This window comes from Bombina bombina, chromosome 4 (genome assembly GCF_027579735.1).
Source record: "Bombina bombina isolate aBomBom1 chromosome 4, aBomBom1.pri, whole genome shotgun sequence".
NCBI lineage: Eukaryota > Metazoa > Chordata > Amphibia > Anura > Bombinatoridae > Bombina > Bombina bombina.
In genome coordinates this window covers 914987811-915009685 of record NC_069502.1, presented here as the reverse complement: position 1 = coordinate 915009685, position 21875 = coordinate 914987811, and the positions used below count along the sequence as shown (strand labels likewise).

Sequence of the window (21875 nt, the reverse complement as noted above, 5' to 3'; positions counted from 1 at the left end):
TGACAACCACCAAAGAAGAGAGTCTCTGGTCTCTTGATCCAGATTTATCTGAGGAGATAAATTCGCATAGTCCCTATTCCACTGTCTGAGCATGCACAGTTGCAGCGGTCTGAGATGAAAACGAGCAAACGGAATGATGTCCATTGCTGCTACCATTAACCCAATTACTTCCATACACTGAGCCACTGATGGCCGAGGAATGGACTGAAGGGCTCGGCAAGTATTTAGAATCTCTGATTTTCTGATCTCCGTCAGAAATATCTTAATGTCTACAGTGTCTATCAGAGTTCCCAAGAAGGGAACCCTTGTCCGTGGAACTAATGAACTCTTTTCTAGGTTCACCTTCCAAATGTGAGTTCTCAGAAAGGACTACACTGTGTCTGTATGAGATTTCGTCAGATTATAAGTCGACCCCTGAATTAAAATATCGTCTAGGTAAGGCGCCACTGCTATGCCCCGCGGTCTGAGAACTGCCAGAAGGGACCCTAGAACCGTTGTGAAGATCCTGGGTGCTGTGGCCAATCTGAAGGGAAGAGCCACAAACTGAAAATGTTTGTCCAGGAAGGCAAACCTTAGGAACTGATGATGATCCTTGTGAATAGGGATATGAAAGTATGCATCCTTCAAGTCCAGGGTAGTCACCATCTTGAATGATGGGACTCTGAGAAGATTATTCGTATAGTCTCCATCTTGAACGATGGGACTCTGAGAAACTTGTTTAGACACTTGAGATCTAAAATGGGTCTGAAAGTTCCCTCTTTTTTGGGAACCACAAAAATGTTTGAGTAAAACCCCTGTCCCAGTTTTGGAACGGGACGAATTACTCCCATGGTAGAGAGGTGTTTTACACAGCGTAAGAACGCCTCTCTTTATCTAGTCTACAGACAATCGTGAAAGATGAAATCTCCCTCTTGGGAGAAAATTCTTGAATTCCAGTTGATACCCGTGGGTCACGATTTCCAATGCCCAGGGGTCCTGAACATCTATAGCCCAAGCCTGGGCAAAGAAAGAAACTCTGCCCCCTACTAGATCCGATCCTGGATCGGGGGTCGCCCCTTCATGCTGTCTTTGTAGCAGCAGCGGGCTTCTTGGGTTGTTTACCTTTGTTCCAAGCCTGGTTGGGTCTCCAGTCGGATTTGGATTGAGCAAAATTCCCTTCCTGCTTTGTGGAGGAAGAGGAAGCAGAGGGTACTCTTTTAAAATTTCGAAAGGAATGAAAATTATTTTGTCTACCTCTCATCTTAGCAAACTTATCCTGAGGCAAGGCATGACCCTTACCTCCAGTAATGTCAGAAATGATTTCCTTCAACTCAGGCCCGAATAGGGTCTTACCCTTAAAAGGAATAGCTAAAAGCTTAGATTTTGATGACATCAGCAGACCACAATTTTAGCCATAACGCTCTACGCGCTAAAATGGCAAACCCTGCATTTTTTGCCGCCGATTTATCAATTTGAAAGGCGGCATCTTTAATAAAAGAATTAGCTAGCTTGAGAGCCTTAATTCTATCCAAAATGTCCACTAAAGGGGTCTCAACCTTCAGAGACTCTTCTAGAGCATCAAAACAAAAAGCTGCTGCAGTAGTAACTGGAACAATGCAAGCTGTAGGTTGTAAAAGAAAACCCTGATGAATAAATAATTTCTTTAGAAGACCCTCTAACTTCTTATCCATAGGGTCTTTGAAAGCACAACTGTCCTCAATAGGAATAGTTGTACGCTTAGCCAGGGTAGATATAGCTCCCTCCACCTTAGGGACCGACTGCCAAGAGTACCGAATGGTGTCTGATATAGGATACATTTTCTTGAAAGTAGGAGGAGAGAACGGTATACCCGGTCTGTCCCATTCCTTTTTTATAATTTCCGAAAATTCTTTTAGGAACCGGAAAAACATCAGTGTAAGTAGGCAACTCTAGATATTTGTCCATTTTACACAATTTCTCTGGTGGTATCACAATAGGGTCACAATCATCCAGAGTCGCTAAAACCTCCCGAAGTAACAGGCGGAGGTATTCAAGCTTAAATTTTAAGGACGACGTCCGAATCTGTCTGAGGTAACGTACTTCCTGAGTCTGAAATTTCTACCTCAGACAGCAATTCCCTGACCCCCAGCTCAGAGCCCTGTGAGGGTACATCGGAAATAGCCAATAAAGCATCAGAGGATTCAGTATTCACATTAATACCTGACCTACTGCGTTTACCCTGTAACACTGCAGCCATATACTGCAGAGTTAAAGAATTAGACGCACTTGAGGTACTTGGCGTCGCTTGGGTGGGCGTTAAAGGTTGACACACTTGGGGAGAATTAGATGGCATATCCTGATTCTCTTCAGACTGAGAATCATCCTTAGGCACACTTTCTTTACCTAAAATATGCTTTTTACATTGTAAGGCCCTTTCAGTACAAGAGGTACACAAAGTAAGAGGGGGTTCCACAATGGCTTCTAAACACGTAGAGCAATTAGTTTCCTCAATGTCAGATATGTTGAACAGACTAGTAATGACCACAATAGTCATTAAACACTTTATTTATTGATTTCAACAATGTTCCGAAAATGTGTACTGCGTCTTTAAGAAATAAAAAAGCGCACAATTTTTCAAAAACTGCCTAAAACGTTAAATAACGCTATACAATTAAATATACTTATTCAATTGGGCCAAAAATGATTGCACCTTAAGAGCAAAGGGTGAATTTAACCTCTAAAAGACATTTTATAGCAAAAAATATTTTATTGAAAAAATGACCCCTGCACCCCAGGGTACTGCAAAATGACTCGACAACGATCCGGTGAACAGAACACAAGTTTAAGCCCCACCGGAGCTAATGCCTGCTGCCTTCTCAGTCAGAGTAAACTGCGAGTCTGAGCACGCAAAAATAGGCCCCGTCCATCATGGACGTCGTTCATATCAGTCTGTATAACCGCATGGAAAGCGGATTGCAAAGTAAGCCATGTGGTCCCCTTGACCCTACTGTAACAATGCAGCCATACTGATTATTTGTTAGTTAATCAAATAAAAAACGTCAAGCTGCCTCTCCCAGTGTCCCATTGATATTGCTTTCAGCCCAGTACTATGTCAAATAAGGAAATAAACACAGGATTTTCAGTAATACCCTTTGTGTACAGGTCTACTGCTTACCCCTTCCCTTGCAGGGAAAAATGTCAGCCAGTTCTGATATGTTAAGTCTCCTCAGAAATAAAGGACTGAACATACCTCAATGCTGCTTGTAGCATGAAACCGTTCTCCACACTGAAGATTTCTCTTGCACTACCTTCAGAAACTCTGTGGGAACCAACGTGGATCTTAGTTACATCTGCTAAGATCATCAACCTCAGGGCAGAAATCTTCATCTTCCATATCTCCCTGAGAAAAATAGTACTCACCGGTACCATTTAAAATAAAAAACTTCTTGATTGAAGAATCTAAAACTAACACCTCACTTTACCTCTTCCTATTGCTAACACAGGCAAAGAGAATGACTGGGGGTGGAGGGAAGGGAGGAGCTATATATACAGCTCTGCTGTGGTGCTCTTTGCCACTTCCTGTTAGCAGGAGGTTAGTATTCCACAAGCAAGGATGAAATCCGTGGACTCGTATCTTGTAGAAGAAATATTTTTTGGCACCAAAAACGTCTGGAAATGACACACTCGCGTCACAGATGACGCAATCTTGTGAAGGACTCGGCGTCAAATAAGACGCCGGAAATATACTGAAAACCTGGATCATGGCAAATATAAGTACAATACATATATTTAGAACTTTATATAAATACATAAAGTGCCAAACCATAGCTGAGAGTGTCTTAAGTAATGAAAACATACTTACCAAAAGACACCCATCCACATATAGCAGATAGACAAACCAGTACTAAAACGGTTATCAGTAGAGGTAATGGAATATGAGAGTATATAGTCGATCTGAAAAGGGAGGTAGGAGATGAATATCTACAAACGATAACAGAGAGCCTATAAAAAGGATCCCCCATTAGGAAAACCATTGCATTCAATAGGTGATACTCCCTTCACATCACTCTGAAATTCACTGTACTCTGAGATGAATTGGGCTTCAAAATGCTGAGAAGCGCATATCAACATAGAAATCTAAGCACAAACTTACTTCACCACCTCCATAGGAGGCAAAGTTTATAAAACTGAATTGTGGGTGTGGTGAGGGGTGTATTTATAGGCAATTTGAGGTTTGGGAAACTTTGCCCCTCCTGGTAGGATTGTATATCCCATACGTCACTAGCTCATTGACTCTTGCCAATTACATGAAAGAAAAAACATAATTTATGTAAGAATTTACCTGATAAATTCATTTCTTTCATATTAGCAAGAGTCCATGAGCTAGTGACGTATGGGATATACATTCCTACAAGGAGGGGCAAAGTTTCCCAAACCTCAAAATGTCTATAAATACACCCCTCACCACACCCACAAATCAGTTTAACGAATAGCCAAGAAGTGGGGTGATAAGAAAAAAAAGTGCGAAGCATAAATATAAGGAATTGGAATAATTGTGCTTTATACAAAAAAATCATAACCACCACAAAAATATAATTTATGCTTACCTGATAAATTCATTTCTCCTGTAGTGTAGTCAGTCCACGGGTCATCCATTACTTATGGGATTATATCTCCTCCCTAACAGGAAGTGCAAGAGGATCACCCAAGCAGAGCTGCTATATAGCTCCTCCCCTCTACGTCATACCCAGTCATTCGACCGAAACCAAACGAGAAAGGAGAAAACTATAGGGTGCAGTGGTGACTGGAGTTTAATTTAAAATTTAGACCTGCCGTAAAAAACAGGGCGGGCCGTGGACTGACTACACTACAGGAGAAATGAATTTATCAGGTAAGCATAAATTATATTTTCTCCTGTTAAGTGTAGTCAGTCCACGGGTCATCCATTACTTATGGGATACCAATACCAAAGCTAAAAGTACACGGATGACGGGAGGGACAGGCAGGATCTTTACACGGAAGGAACCACTGCCTGTAGAACCTTTCTCCCAAAAACAGCCTCCGAAGAAGCAAAAGTGTCAAATTTGTAAAATTTTGAAAAAGTGTGAAGTGAAGACCAAGTTGCAGCCTTGCAAATCTGTTCAACAGAGGCCTCATTCTTAAAGGCCCAAGTGGAAGCCACAGCTCTAGTAGAATGAGCCGTAATCCTTTCAGGAGGCTGCTGTCCAGCAGTCTCATAGGCTAAACGTATTATGCTACGAAGCCAAAAAGAGAGAGGTAGCCGAAGCTTTTTGACCTCTCCTCTGTCCAGAATAAACGACAAACAGGGAAGAAGTTTGACGAAAATCTTTAGTTGCCTGCAAATAAAATTTCAGGGCACGGACGACGTCCAGATTGTGCAGAAGTCGTTCCTTCTTTGAAGAAGGGTTAGGGCACAATGATGGAACAACAATCTCTTGATTGATATTCTTGTTAGTGACTACCTTAGGTAAGAACCCAGGTTTAGTATGCAGAACTACCTTGTCTGAATGAAAAATCAGATAAGGAGAATCACAATGTAAGGCCGATAACTCAGAGACTCTTCGAGCCGAGGAAATAGCCATTAAAAACAGAACTTTCCAAGATAACAGTTTGATATCAATGGAATGAAGGGGTTCAAACGGAACACCTTGCAGAACGTTAAGAACTAAGTTTAAGCTCCACGGCGGAGCAACAGTCTTAAACACAGGCTTAATCCTAGCCAAAGCCTGACAAAAAGCCTGAACGTCTGGAACTTCTGCCAGACGTTTGTGTAAAAGGATAGACAGAGCTGAAATCTGTCCCTTTAACGAACTAGCAGATAAGCCCTTTTCTAAACCTTCTTGTAGAAAAGACAATATCCTAGGAATCCTAACCTTACTCCATGAGTAACTCTTGGATTCGCACCAATATAAGTATTTACGCCATATTTTATGGTAAATTTTCCTGGTAACAGGTTTCCTAGCCTGTATTAAGGTATCAATCACTGACTCCGAGAATCCCCGCTTTGATAGAATCAAGCGTTCAATCTCCATGCAGTCAGCCTCAGAGAAATTAGATTTGGATGTTTGAAAGGACCCTGAATCAGAAGGTCCTCTCTCAGAGGCAGAGACCATGGTGGACAGGACGACATGTCCAATAGATCTGCATACCAGGTCCTGCGTGGCCACGCAGGCGCTATTAGAATCATCGATGCTCTCTCCTGTTTGATCCTGGCAATCAATCGAGGAAGCATCGGGAAGGGTGGAAACACATAAGCCATGTTGAAGACCCAAGGTGCTGTCAGAGCATCTATCAGTACCGCTCCCGGGTCCCTGGACCCGTAACAAGGAAGCTTGGCGTTCTGGCGAGACGCCATGAGATCCAGATCTGGTTTGCCCCAATGATGAAGCAGTTGGGCAAACACCTCCGGATGAAGTTCCCACTCCCCCGGATGAAAGGTCTGGCGACTTAGAAAATCCGCCTCCCAGTTCTCCACGCCTGGGATGTGAATCGCTGACAGGTGGCAAGAGTGAGACTCTGCCCAGCGAATTATCTTTGAGACTTCCATCATCGCTAGGGAACTTCTTGTTCCTCCTTGATGGTTGATGTAAGCCACAGTCGTGATGTTGTCCGACTGAAACCTGATGAACCTCAGAGTTGCTAACTGAGGCCAAGCCAGAAGAGCATTGAAAATTGCTCTTAATTCCAGAATGTTTATTGGAAGGAGTCTCTCCTCCTGAGTCCATGATCCCTGAGCCTTCAGGGAATTCCAGACTGCGCCCCAACCTAGAAGGCTGGCGTCTGTTGTTACAATCGTCCAATCTGGCCTGCGGAAGGGCATCCCCTTGGACAGATGTGGCCGAGAAAGCCACCATAGAAGAGAATCTCTGGTCTCTTGATCCAGATTTAGCAGAGGGGACAAATCTGAGTAATCCCCATTCCACTGACTTAGCATGCACAATTGCAGCGGTCTGAGATGCAGGCGCGCAAAAGGTACTATGTCCATTGCCGCTACCATTAAGCCGATTACCTCCATGCACTGAGCCACTGACGGGTGTTGAATGGAATGAAGGACACGGCAAGCATTTAGAAGTTTTGATAACCTGTCCTCCGTCAGGTAAATTTTCATTTCTACAGAATCTATAAGAGTCCCTAAGAAGGGAACTCTTGTGAGTGGCAATAGAGAACTCTTTTCTACGTTCACCTTCCACCCATGCGACCTTAGAAATGCCAGAACTAACTCTGTATGAGACTTGGCAGTTTGGAAACTTGACGCTTGTATCAGAATGTTGTCTAGGTACGGAGCTACCGCTATGCCTCGCGGTCTTAGTACCGCCAGAAGAGAGCCCAGAACCTTTGTAAAGATTCTTGGAGCCGTAGCTAACCCGAAGGGAAGAGCTACAAACTGGTAATGCCTGTTTAGGAAGGCAAATCTTAGATACCGGTAATGATCCTTGTGAATCGGTATGTGAAGGTAGGCATCCTTTAGATCCACTGTGGTCATGTACTGACCCTCTTGGATCATGGGTAAGATGGTTCGAATAGTTTCCATTTTGAACGATGGAACTCTTAGGAATTTGTTTAGGATCTTTAAGTCCAAGATTGGTCTGAAGGTTCCCTCTTTTTTGGGAACCACAAACAGATTTGAATAGAACCCTTGTCCGTGTTCCGACCGCGGAACTGGGTGGATCACTCCCATTAGTAAGAGGTATTGTACACAGCGTAGAAATGCCTCTTTCTTTATCTGGTTTGCTGATAACCTTGAAAGATGAAATCTCCCTTGTGGAGGAGAAGCTTTGAAGTCCAGAAGATATCCCTGAGATATGATCTCCAACGCCCAGGGATCCTGGACATCTCTTGCCCAAGCCTGGGCGAAGAGAGAAAGTCTGCCCCCCACTAGATCCGTTTCCGGATCGGGGGCCCTCACTTCATGCTGTCTTAGGGGCAGCAGCAGGTTTTCTGGCCTGCTTGCCCTTGTTCCAGGACTGGTTAGGTTTCCAGCCCTGTCTGTAGCGAGCAACAGTTCCTTCCTGTCTTGGAGCGGAGGAAGTTGATGCTGCTCCTGCCTTGAAGTTACGAAAGGCAAGAAAATTAGACTGTTTAGCCCTTGGTTTGGCCCTGTCTTGAGGCAGGGCATGGCCCTTACCTCCAGTAATGTCAGCGATAATTTCTTTCAAACCGGGCCCGAATAATGTATGCCCTTTGAAAGGAATATTAAGCAATTTAGATTTAGAAGTCACATCAGCTGACCAGGATTTAAGCCACAGCGCTCTACGCGCTTGAATGGCGAATCCGGAGTTCTTAGCCGTAAGTTTGGTTAAGTGTACTACGGCATCAGAAATAAATGAATTAGCTAGCTTAAGGGCTTTAAGCTTGTTTATAATCTCATCCAATGGAGCTGTGTCAAGGGTCTCTTCCAGAGACTCAAACCAGAATGCCGCCGCAGCAGTGACAGGCGCAATGCATGCAAGGGGTTGTAATATAAAACCTTGTTGAACAAACATTTTCTTAAGGTAACCCTCTAACTTTTTATCCATTGGATCTGAAAAAGCACAGCTATCCTCCACCGGGATAGTGGTGCGCTTAGCCAGAGTAGAAACTGCTCCCTCCACCTTAGGAACCGTCTGCCATAAGTCCCGTGTGGTGGCGTCTATTGGAAACATTTTTCAAAATATAGGAGGGGGTGAAAAAGGCACACCGGGTCTATCCCACTCCTTGTTAACAATTTCTGTAAGCCTTTTAGGTATAGGAAAAACGTCAGTACACGCCGGTACCGCAAAATATTTATCCAGCCTACATACTTTCTCTGGAATTGCAACCGTGTTACAATCATTCAGAGCCGCTAAAACCTCCCCTAGTAATACACGGAGGTTCTCAAGCTTAAATTTAAAATTTGAAATGTCTGAATCCAGTTTACTTGGATCAGATCCGTCACCCACAGAATGAATCTCTCCGTCCTCATGTTCTGCAAATTGTGACGCAGTATCAGACATGGCTCTATTATTATCAGCGCACTCTGTTCTTATTCCAGAGTGATCTCGTTTACCTCTAAATTCTGGCAGTTTAGATAGTACTTCAGTCATAACATTAGCCATGTCTTGCAAAGTGATTTGTATGGGCCGCCCTGATGTACTTGGCGCCACAATATCACGCACCTCCTGAGCGGGAGGGGAAGGTACTGACACGTGAGGAGAGTTAGTCGGCATAACTTCCCCCTCGTTGTCTGGTGATATATTTTTCACATATAAAGTTTGACTTTTATTCAAAGTAACATCTATACATTGAGTGCACAAATTTCTATTGGGCTCCACATTGGCCTTTAAACATATTAAACAAACAGCTTCATCTGTGTCAGACATGTTTAAACAGACTAGCAATAACACTAGCAAGCTTGGAAAAAAACTTTTAAATAAATTTACAAGCTATATAAACAACGCTACTGCGCCTTTAAGAAACATAAAAATGTGACACAGTTGAATTAACGATGAACCAAATATGTTAAAACAACCAAACTTTTACAAAGTTGTACAAAGTTAGCAGAGAATTGCACCCACAAGCAAAAGGATGATTAACCCCTTAATACCCAAAACGGATAACAGTTGAAATAAAACGTTTTTTATCACAGTCAAACACACTGTCACAGATCTGCTGTGACTGATTACCTCCCTCAAAACTAGTTTTGGAGACCCCTGGGCTCTGTAGAGACGTCCTGGATCATGGAGGAAGAAACAGGAAGACTGTGACTAAATTTTTACTGCGCAATAAAGCGCTAAAATAGGCCCCTCCCAATCATATTACAACAGTGGGGAAGCTCAGTAAACTGTTTTTATTCAGAAACAAACGACAGCCATGTGGAAAAATCATGCCCATAAAGTTTTATCACCAAGTACCTCAGAAAAAACGATTAACATGCCAGTAAAACGTTTTTAAAAATGAAAATTATGAAGTGTTATTAATAAGCCTGCTGCTAGTCGCTTTCACTGCAGTGCAGGCTCAAATATTACTTTAATATAGACAGTATTTTCTTAGTGAAATTCCATTCCCCAGAAATACCTCAGAGTATACATACATACATATCAGCCTGATACCAGTCGCTACTACTGCATTTAAGGCTGCACTTACATTACATCGGTATTAGCAGTATTTTCTCAGTCAATTCCATTCCTTAGAAAATAATATACTGCACATACCTCCTTGCAGGTGGGCCCTGCGTGCTATCCCCTGTTCTGAAGTTACCTCACTCCTCAGAATGGCCGAGAACAGCAAGTGGATCTTAGTTACGACCGCTAAGATCATAGACAAACTCATGTAGATTCTTCTTCTAATGATGCCTGAGAAGAAACAACACACTCCGGTGCCGTTTAAAACAAACTTTTGATTGAAGAAATAAAAAACTAAGTTTAACACACCACAGTCCTCTCACACGTCCTATCTATTAGTTAGGTGCAAGAGAATGACTGGGTATGACGTAGAGGGGAGGAGCTATATAGCAGCTCTGCTTGGGTGATCCTCTTGCACTTCCTGTTAGGGAGGAGATATAATCCCATAAGTAATGGATGACCCGTGGACTGACTACACTTAACAGGAGAAAAGGGTGGGCCTCATGGACTCTTGCTAATATGAAAGAAATGAATTTATCAGGTAAGTTCTTACATAAATTATGTTTTCTTTCATGTAATTAGCAAGAGTCCATGAGCTAGTGACGTATGGGATAATGACTACCCAAGATGTGGATCTTCCACGCAAGAGTCACTAGAGAGGGAGGGATAAAATAAAGACAGCCAATTCCGCTGAAAAAAATCCACACCCAAAAATAAAGTTTAAATCTTATAAAGAAAAAAACTGAAAATATAAGCAGAAGATTCAAACTGAAACAGCTGCCTGAAGTACTTTTCTACCAAAAACAGCTTCAGAAGAAGAAAACACATCAAAATGGTAGAATTTAGTAAAAGTATGCAAAGAAGACCAAGTTGCTGCTTTGCAAATCTGATCAACCGAAGCTTCATTCCTAAACGCCCAGGAAGTAGAAACTGACCTAGTAGAATGAGCTGTAATCCTTTGAGGCGGAGTTTTACCCGACTCGACATAAGCATGATGAATTAAAGATTTCAACCAAGATGCCAAAGAAATGGCAGAGGCCTTCTGACCTTTCCTAGAACCGGAAAAGATAACAGACTAGAAGTCTTTCTGAAATTCTTAGTAGCTTCAACATAATATTTCAAAGCTCTAACTACATCCAAAGAATGCAATGATTTCTCCTTAGAATTCTTAGGATTAGGACATAATGAAGGAACCACAATTTCTCTACTAATGTTGTTAGAATTCACAACCTTAGGTAAAAATTTAAAAGAAGTTCGCAACACCGCCTTATCCTGGTGAAAAATCAGAAAAGGAGACTCACAAGAAAGAGCAGATAATTCAGAAACTCTTCTGGCAGAAGAGATGGCCAAAAGGAACAAAACTTTCCAAGAAAGTAATTTAATGTCCAATGAATGCATAGGTTCAAACGGAGGAGCTTGAAGAGCCCCCAGAACCAAATTTAAACTCCAAGGAGGAGAAATTGACTTAATGACAGGTTTTATATGAACCAAAGCTTGTACAAAACAATGAATATCAGGAAGATTAGCAATCTTTCTGTGAAAAAGAACAGAAAGAGCAGAGATTTGTCCTTTCAAGGAACTTGCAGACAAACCTTTATCCAAACCATCCTGAAGAAACTGTAAAATTCTCGGAATTCTAAAAGAATGCCAGGAAAAATGATGAGAAAGACACCAAGAAATATAAGTCTTCCAGACTCTATAATATATCTCCCTAGATACGGATTTACGAGCCTGTAACATAGTATTAATCACAGAGTCAGAGAAACCTCTTTGACTAAGAATCAAGCGTTCAATCTCCACACCTTTAAATTTAAGGATTTGATATCCTGATGGAAAAAAGGACCTTGCGACAGAAGGTCTGGTCTTAACGGAAGAGTCCACGGTTGGCAAGAGGCCATCCGGACAAGATCCGCATACCAAAACCTGTGAGGCCATGCTGGAGCTACCAGCAGAACAAACGAGCATTCCTTCAGAATCTTGGAGATTACTCTTGGAAGAAGAACTAGAGGCGGAAAGATATAGGCAGGATGATACTTCCAAGGAAGTGACAATGCATCCACTGCTTCCGCTTGAGGATCCCTGGATCTGGACAGATACCTGGGAAGTTTCTTAATAAGTTTAGATAAGAGGCCATCAGATCTATTTCTGGAAGTCCCCACATTTGAACAATCTGAAGAAATACCTCTGGGTGAAGAGACCATTCGCCCGGATGTAACGTTTGGCGACTGAGATAATCCGCTTCCCAATTGTCTATACCTGGGATATGAACCGCAGAAACTAGACAGGAGCTGGATTCCGCCCATACCAGAATTCGAGATACTTCTTTCATAGCCAGAGGACTGTGAGTCCCTCCTTGATGATTGATGTATGCCTCAGTTGTGACATTGTCTGTCTTAAAACAAATGAACGATTCTCTCTTTAGAAGAGGCCATGACTGAAGGGCTCTGAAAATTGCACGGAGTTCCAAAATATTGATCGGTAATCTCACCTCCTGAGATTCCCAAACCCCTTGTGCTGTCAGAGACCCCTACACAGCTCCCCAACCTGTAAGACTTGCATCTGTTGAAATTACAGTCCAGGTCGGAAGAACAAAAGAAGCCCCCTGAACTAAACGATGGTGATCTGTCCACCACGTCAGAGAGTGTCGTACAATCGGTTTTAAAGATATTAATTGAGATATCTTTGTGTAATCCCTGCACCACTGGTTCAGCATACAAAGCTGAAGAGGTCGCATGTGAAAACGAGCAAAGGGGATTGCGTCCGATGCAGCAGTCATAAGACCTAGAATTTCCATGCATAAGGCTACCGAAGGGAATGATTGTGACTGAAGGTTTCGAAAAGCTGATATCAATTTTAGACATCTCTTGTCTGTCAAAGACAGAGTCATGGACACTGAATCTATCTGGAAACCTAAAAAGGTTACCCTTGTCTGAGGAATCAATGAACTTTTTGGTAAATTAATCCTCCAACCATGATCTTGAAGAAACAACACAAGTCGATTCGTATGAGATTCTGCTAAATGTGAAGACTGAGCAAGTACCAAGATATCGTCCAAATAAGGAAATACCACAATACCCTGTTCACTGATTACAGACAGAAGGGCACCGAGAACCTTTGTAAAAATTCTTGGAGCTGTTGCTAGGCCAAACGGTAGAGCCACAAACTGGTAATGCTTGTCTAGGAAAGAGAATCTCAGAAACTGATAGTGATCTGGATGAATCGGAATATGCAGATATGCATCCTGTAAATCTATTGTGGACATATAATGCCCTCGCTGAACAAAAGGCAGGATAGTCCTTATAGTTACCATTTTGAATGTTGGTATCCTTACATAACGATTCAATATTTTTAGATCCAGAACTGGTCTGAAGGAATTCTCCTTCTTTGGTACAATGAAGAGATTTGAATAAAACCCCATCCCCTGTTCCAGAACTGGAACTGGCATAATTACTCCAGCCAACTCTAGATCTGAAACACAATTCAGAAATGCTGATTTGTGGGTGTGGTGAGGGGTGTATTTATAGGCATTTTGAGGTTTGGGAAACTGTGCCCCTCCTGGTAGGAATGTATATCCCATACGTCACTAGCTCATGGACTCTTGCTAATTACATGAAAGAAAAGGATACGCCCAGCCGATCAGAAGGCCCCCTTCGCCCAAGCACAGAACTGGAACCGATACATAGAATAAAGAAAAAACAGAGACAAGGAGATTAGTTTCATCCTCAACCGTCTATCCAGGTTGCCATCCCACTAGGGCTGGGATCCTCTAGCCGAACTATATCGGAAAGAAAAATTATCCCTTGCCGGATCAAGAAATGACTCCGGCCCCAAGGTTGGGCCCGCTGAAGTCTCCCCAGGAGACCTAACTGAATCGGGCAATCCCCCGCCCAGCGGGCCCTAGTTTACAGAACATGGACAGTGTCGTAGAAAGATTTCATTTGGGAGATACAAATGCGCCAAGGCCACAAATATGGCCATGTGGAACCGTGCCATAACCTCTGGAGGAAACAGACCACCTCCCGGAGGAGTAAAAACCAAAGGGACAACTGCATGCGTAGCAAAGAAAGTTTCTGGGACACACGCCTCGCAGGACCTAGCATCCTCAGGGGAGGATGGCTCAACGCACTCAGAGAACCCTGACTCGGGAGGAGAGAGTACTCTGGAACGGCAATCGGAACATAACTGATGGGCATGGATAACCCGGGCCATTACATATTCATAACAAGATGTATTCCCCGCATCGGAGACATCAGTGTCTAAAATGTCAGATTCCTCCATCATGGGATTACAAAAATGACAAACGGTAACCGACACCTTCTTTACACCCTCAATGGCTGGGGAAATCACCACCACCTGTGAACCAAACAACCCACGAGCAGACTGTCACCACACGGTCAGCATACGGAAGTGAAAAAGCAACGTAACCACACCCGGTCATGAGGTGCACCGTGCAAGTCATAAAATAGCACGCAAATCCAAAGATCGCGCCAAACAACAATAAAGCCGTTAATTTTCCAAAAAGCCATGAGCCTAAGGTATTACATATCAGCAGATAGAACAACATAACAAACATAATTAAAGTCCCCCTGTTCAATAACCCCCCAAACCCATGATTCCTTATCTTATCCCACTGGGACCCTACCTTTACATTATCACATTCACATAATGAAGTAAAATGAAACTATCATACCGAAATCTACGCCGTGGAGCAGGAACATGGCCCCTTCAAGTGTGACTGATAGTAGCCTCGCTGCTGACATGTACTTGAGTGAACAAAGGAAGTGAAACTCGTCAACGCTGATTGCCAAGGAGCTGTTAATATAAGTCGGGATGGTTTCGCAGAAAAAATCTCCCTACATCTCCAGACTAACTTTCATCCATGCTCTCACTGAGAGGCTGACAGGACTACTTAAAACTCCAGTCCCATTTCGAAGAGTACTACCCTCCATAATAGATTCTGACACTTCTCTGCCCATCTCCTGTGAAGAAAGGCAAAGAATGACTGAGGGATGAGGGAAGTGGGGGAGGTATTTAAAGCCTTTGGCTGGGGTGTCTTTGCCTCCTCCTGGTGGCCAGGTTCTGAATTCACAAAAGTAATGAATGCAGCTGTGGACTCTTCCCGTTTAAGAAGAAAACTGCCCATAGCATAGCTATACAGTGTCTAAAATGTTTAATAAATTATATCTACCAGCAAATAAGCAGCAGACAGACAAACCAGTACTGAAACATTTCAGCAGAGGTTAACTAATCCATAAATAGAGGCAAAAGACTAGTCCCTGTGACTAATTACAGAACGTTTATGAAAAATTTCCTTTGAGGTAAAAATAGAAGAAAAAAAAAAACATACCCCATACACATCCCCCTAACAAGCACTGTACTCTGAAGGGAAACTGGCCCTCAATATAGACTGAAAACCCCGCTCTTTGAAGAATCAAATTGCACACCATTATTCAACCACCTCCAGTGGAGGCAAAGTAAAGACTGAGGTATGTGTGAGGTGGTAGGGGTTTTGTGGGGCTCTTGAGATGGAGTCTTTGCGTCGTCCTAGTGGTAGAGAGGAGTGATTCCCATGAGTAATGGATAGTGGACTCCCACCACCTGTATGAAAGATATATAAACAATAATAATGATTATTACGTAATCATTACAAAAGAATGGCTGTAGCATGGGATTCTGGCAGGAATTGATTTCACTATTATAAATATATTGTACAATAAATTGAAATTGTCCACTTTTAAGTATTTAGGCAGTGAGATTCTGTATACAATCTCTGACATCTGAAAGAAGAGGACAGTCTACTCCAGAATTGTTATTGTTTAAAAAGATGGATAATCCCTTTTTTACCCATTCCCTAGTTTTGCATAACCAACAGTTATATTAATACACTTTTTACCTCTGTAATTACCTTGTATCGAAGCCCCTGCAAACTGCCCCCTTATTTCAGTTCTTTTGACAGACATACATTTACTTATAGGTAAATCTACAGGAGCATGACGTTATCTATATGGCACACAAACTAGATATGTTTAGCTGTGAAAAACTGTCCAAATGCACCTAGATATATCTCTCTATACAACACACACACCAACACACATATTATCAATACTGATAAACTACAGTATAATGATGATGCACATAATTAGGTTTCTGATGCTATGGGATGCAACACCAAAATGTTTAACTATTAAATTTGAAATAAAGATAACTTCTGTTTACTGGTGTGAAGAGCACCCATGGATTTTATTCCTCAGATAAGGCTTAGAATCACAAACCTAATGGAGCAAAGTTGTGGATGCCCTCTGCATTATCTGGCTCAGATGCTAGAACTCTTGCCTTCAAACTGCTATCAGTTGGTTTGCTGGGCCCAGAATCGAGGAACTTCATGATCGTTGATACCATGCTTCTAGCAGTGTTAACAATTGCTCGAGTACTTGTGACCATGTTGTTGCAAATTAGTTGAACACCACCTGTGAATAAATTAAAAATAAAGATCTGAAATACATAAATGTAATCAGCGGTACTATTCATGTGTAAAATTAAATAGGTTCTAGTATTTTTAATGCATCTAATCCATGTTTTAGTTGGTCAACATTCAGCGTTAGAAGAATCAGGCTCTTATATGTATAATGCACTTTTTAAAACCTAGATAATGTCTGCAGGAATGACAAAATCAAATACAATTTTTTTGTAATTGGGAGACTGTGCTAAAAATCTTATTCTATCAATGAGCACATGTGACATACGATAGCAACTTTCAAGTACACCAAGAGGCTTAGTAAGGCTAAGGTTGTAAAACATTCTCACAAAAAGCTATTCCGGAACAGGTAATGAGCTCAAGCTCGAGCACTTATTCACAGTAAGTGTGGTTAATTCATGGAATAAACTTCCATTAGACATGGTAAAGACAAACATTGTTGGGGAGACTTTAAGAATGTCTGAGATAAGCTTAAATCAATGATACAAACTAATAGGAAATTTTGAGCAGACTTGTTGGGCCTGTGGTTCTTATCTGCTGTAAACATCTGTGTTTCTATGTTTTATATGTTCAGCCTGTGCAGAGGAGAACTAGAAATGGATCCAGGTATTTGATTTGGGCTTTCTGTCTAGCCCTACATTAAGATATTATACTGTAAAAATAACATGCTCTAATTCATAAGAGAAAACTATTTTAGCACAACTGACCATGCAAGTGTATGTGTTTAAAAGGTTAAAAATTCCAATAAAGGAGCTGCAGAGTACTGCTGGTCCCGAACAGACACAGCTGGTGAGCCAATCAGCAGCGGAAGCCACACAATCCCTTCCAATCACCCTCCATGTCTGTTTGCACCAGTAGTTTTCTGCATCTCCTGATCAGAACATTAAACTTTGTGGGTTATTTTTTGAAATTTCTACTATACAATGTCCCTTTAAGGGCCAGTCCTCACCAATTAGTGCGACTAAAGTGATCCATGATAATACCTTTATTTATCAACATAAACTTTATGAACATTTCTAAGTCTACAGTAATTTTCTCTTAAAACAGGTCATTCACATTTTTGCATGCACTAAACTGTATTAATTCTGAAGTAAATCACAATAGACTTAAATGGACATTAAACAACTTGAGACAGTTATACAAAGTTAATTGTAGTGTGCAGCTAAAGGCTGTGTGGAATATAACAGCGTTCTGCACTTCCATTTCTAGCTGAAACGGAAAACCTCACAATATAAGAATTGAATTACAGGAAAAAGGGGACAAAAATGATGAAAATAAAAAATAATGAAAGCATATTGCAGTTTATTTTATATATATATATATATATATATATATATATATATATATATATATATATATATATACACATATATACACACACATACGATTTATCATTTTATATTACCATCTCAAAGTGGTTTTCAAGAATTTTTGAAGCTAGAAAACATTAAATCAGCAACAGTGGTCACTCTAGTAATGTTCTTACCCATTTCATGAAATGCTTTCAAGGCCTCGCTTGTGTCTAAAACTCTCAAAATGAACCACAGCAAAGGCTCCGACAGCTGACATGTGGAAAGGGAGCCCTAAGGGGAAGCAAACGCCAGAATTCTTTTGAGCAAATCAATAGATCATCATCTGAACTAAGATTATTTTCTAAATGCTATGTGGATTAATTATGGCATGGAACAAGGTATAAATGTACAAAGCTTGAAATACTTTTCTTCTGAATAGTTAGAGAGAGCTCTACCAAAATCCAAGCACATAATTCAGTAAAATGTAAATAATTGGCTGCAAATTTAAAGGGACATGAAAGTCAAAACTTCCATGGGTCAAATAGAACATGCAATATTAAAAGGGAAAGCATAGTCAAAATTAAGCTTTCATAATTCAGATAGATTTACACCGATTATAAATTTGTCTTCGTTCTCTTGGTATCTTTATTTTAAGGGCTGGAATGTAAGCTTAGAAGCTGTCCCATTTTTGGTTCAGTGTCAGTGTCTAAATGTAGCCATCCAATCAGCAAGCGCAACTCAGGTGCTGGACCAAAAATGGGCCAGCTCGTAACCTTATTTTACAGCTTTTAAAAATTAAGACACCAAGAGAACGAAGTAAAATTGATAATAGGAGTAAATTAGAAAGTTGCTTAAAATTGCATTCTCTATCTGTATCATGAAAGTTTATTTTTTGACTATACTATCGCTTTAAGAAACTTTTTGATTTACTTTTAATACCAAATTTACCCAGCTCATGTTGTATAGAAAAACATTCCTAGGTAGGCTCATGAGCAGCAATGCACTACTGGGAGCTAGCTGGCGACTACACACATGCCTCTTGTTATTGCCTCACCAGATATGTTCTGCTAAGTCCCAGTAGTGCATTTCTGCCCTGGAGCCTACTTGAAATATGTCTAACCCCTTTGCAGCAGTTAAACAAATATGATAGTTATATGCAAACAATAGTGCAATAGTAAAATGCTCTAACAGATTTGAGCAGTTCTGGTATTGTTATGTCCCTTTAACTTAGAAAAACAAAACTTATGCTTTCTTTCTTTCCAGACATGGAGAGTCCACAACGTCATTCCAAATACTACTGGGATATTCAACTCCTGGCCAGCAGAAGGAGGCAAAGAGCACCCCAGCAAAGCTGTTAAGTGTAACTTCCCTTACCAATAACCCCCAGCCATTCAGCTGAAGGAAAATGGTAAAAGAAGAAACACAAGTGTGAAAAGGTGCCTGAGGTTTACTCAAAAAAAACCTACTGAATTATAATTAAAAAAAAGAGGGTGGGATCGTGGACTCTCCATGTCCGGAGAGAAATAATTTTATCAGGTAAGCATAAATTTTGTTTTCTTTCCTATGACATGGAGAGTCCACAACGTCATTCCAATTACTAGTGGGAACCAATACCCAAGCTAGAGGCCACGGAATGAACAGGGAGGGAGAAAAAGGCAGGAGGACCTAAACAGAAGGCACCACTGCTTTTAGAACCTTGCTCCCAAAAGAAGCCTCAGTCGAGGCAAAGTATCAAATTTGTAGAAGTTTGAAAAATAATGCAGCAGACCATGTTGCCACTTCACAAATCTATTCCAAAGAAGATTCATTTAGAAAGCCCAAGAAGAGGTCAGCCCTAGTGGAAAGAGCCATCTTTCAGGAGACTGCTGTCCAGCAGTATCATAAGCCAAACGAATCACACTTCTTAACCAGAGGGAAAAAGAAGTAGAAGCGGCCTTCTGACCTTTACACTTTCCAGAGAAAAAAACAAACAGGGCAGAAGATTGCCTAAAATCTTTAGAAGTTTGAAGGTAAACTTTAGAGCACGCACAACATCCTTATGAGGAGAATTAGGACAAAAAGAAGGAACTACAATTTCCAGATTAATGTCTTGTTTCGACACCACCTTAGGGGAAAAAACCAAGTTAGTACGAAGGGCTGCCTTATCTGCATGAAAGATAAGGTACGGGGAAATCAAACTGCAGAGCTTAAAGCTCAAACTCTGCGAGCGGAAGAAAAAAAAAAAAAAAAAGAGAGAAATAAAACCTAAGATAACATATCAACAACATGCATCTGCTCAAATGGAGCCTGCTGCAAAACCTTAAGAACTAGGATAAGGCTCCAAGATGGAGCAACAGGATTAAACACAGGCCTGATTTTGACCAGGGCCTGAACAAAAGCTTGCCAGATGTTAGTGCAAAATAATAGACAGTGCAGAAATCTGACCCTTCAGAGTACTAACTGACCAGGCCATCCTGAAGAAAAGATAAAAATTGGAAAATCCCCACCCGACTCCATGAGAAACCCTTAGCTTCGCACCAATAAAAGTATTTAAGCCATACATTATGAAAATCCTGGAGTAACAGGTTTAGGAGCCTGAAGCATAGGATCAATGACCGCTTCTGAAACCCACATCTGGACAGAACTAGGCGATCAATCTCCAAGCAGTCAGCTTGGGCCCTGAAGTAGAAGGTCCTTCCTCAGAGGAAACCTCCAAGGTGGAAGAGAGGACATCTTTACCAGGTCCGAGAACCAGATCCTGCAAGGCCATGCAGGAGCTATTAGAATTACAGATGCTCTCTCCTGTTTGATATGAGCAATGACTCATGGAAGGAGAGCACCTCCTTCATGGCCAAGGAACTCTGAGTCCCTCCCTGGTGGTTTATGTAAGCCACTGAAGTGACATTGTCCAACTGGATGAAGACCACCACAAGAGAGAGTCTCCTGTTAGGGGGTCCAGATATATCCTCTGCGATAAATCTGAATGGTCTCCGTACCATTGATGGAGCATGCAAAGCAGCAGCGGTCGCAGATGGAACCAAGCAAAAGGGATTATGTCCATGGAAGCCACCATCGGACCAATCACCTCCATGCATTGAGCCACTGATGGCCGAAAAGGCAGACTGGAGGGAAATGCAGGAAGCAAGAAGAGTGGATTTTCTGACCTCCATCAGGAAATCTTCATGAACAGGGAATCTGTTGTAGATTGAACTAGAGAACACTTTTCCAAAATTACCTAACATGAAAATCCTATGACCTTCTGCACGCAAAGCAGGGAAGCTAACCACCATGCTTAACAGCAGTGCTACCCCATGGAAAAGTAGAAAGACAGCAACATCTCTGTATAAGATTTTTCTAGTTGAAAAGATGACGCCTGAACCAATGTTAAAGCGATCTCCCAAACAAGGACTTGAACCCTTGACCCTCAGATTAAAGTCTGACGTCAACCGACTGAGTTATCCAGGCTCCTTGTAATAATTCAGCACCATCAGAGGGCTTTAAATAGACTCACTAAATTCTGCTCCTATATAACAGAAGAGCGAAAATCATGTGAGCGGCTTTTAAAAGTAAAAAGTCCTTTAGAACCTATTTCCATAACTCTTCAGCCAAGACTGAAGTCTTGGCAAGTATGAGTTACAATGTACATTAAAATTTATAAAGACATCAAAATAAACAAATAATGTTCATTAGACAACATATTTTTAAGTATAACCTAAGAAACAAGAGAACATACACATATTATAAAAAGATAATCTAACAGCGCATCAATCTCAATTATAAGAGACTGAAAATAGGCTGCATACACAACATATAAAAAAAGAGAAGATTGCTCCTTAAAAAGGAGCCAAATATCATTGCGCTGCCACCAGACAGCGGCAAAAGGAGGAAAACACAGAATTTATCAGGAAAATATATCCTAAAAAGTAAACTGTATGTACATGAATTTAGGAATGTGACTTATTTTAAACAAGAACTCAGCTCCTATTTCCTTAGGAGCATGAATAGCATTTAGCTGCCACCCAATGGCGGCAATAGAATAACAGCATAGTATTTATCAAGAGAATACATCCT

The 21875-nt window shown here is 41.4% G+C and overlaps 1 protein-coding gene across 7 annotated transcripts in view; it reads right to left on the bottom strand.

The window, feature by feature from the left end:
- Positions 1–21875, bottom strand: part of BIRC6 (baculoviral IAP repeat containing 6) — an 854588-nt gene that overhangs the window by 339478 nt on the left and 493235 nt on the right. For all 7 annotated transcript variants that reach the window (XM_053711846.1, XM_053711848.1, XM_053711852.1 and 4 more), the window contains exons 48-49: positions 18020–18116; positions 16331–16525 (exon numbers count right to left, since the gene is read on the bottom strand). In XM_053711846.1, coding sequence (XP_053567821.1) covers positions 16331–16525; positions 18020–18116 — 292 coding nt within the window. The remainder of the gene's footprint in view (positions 1–16330; positions 16526–18019; positions 18117–21875) is intronic.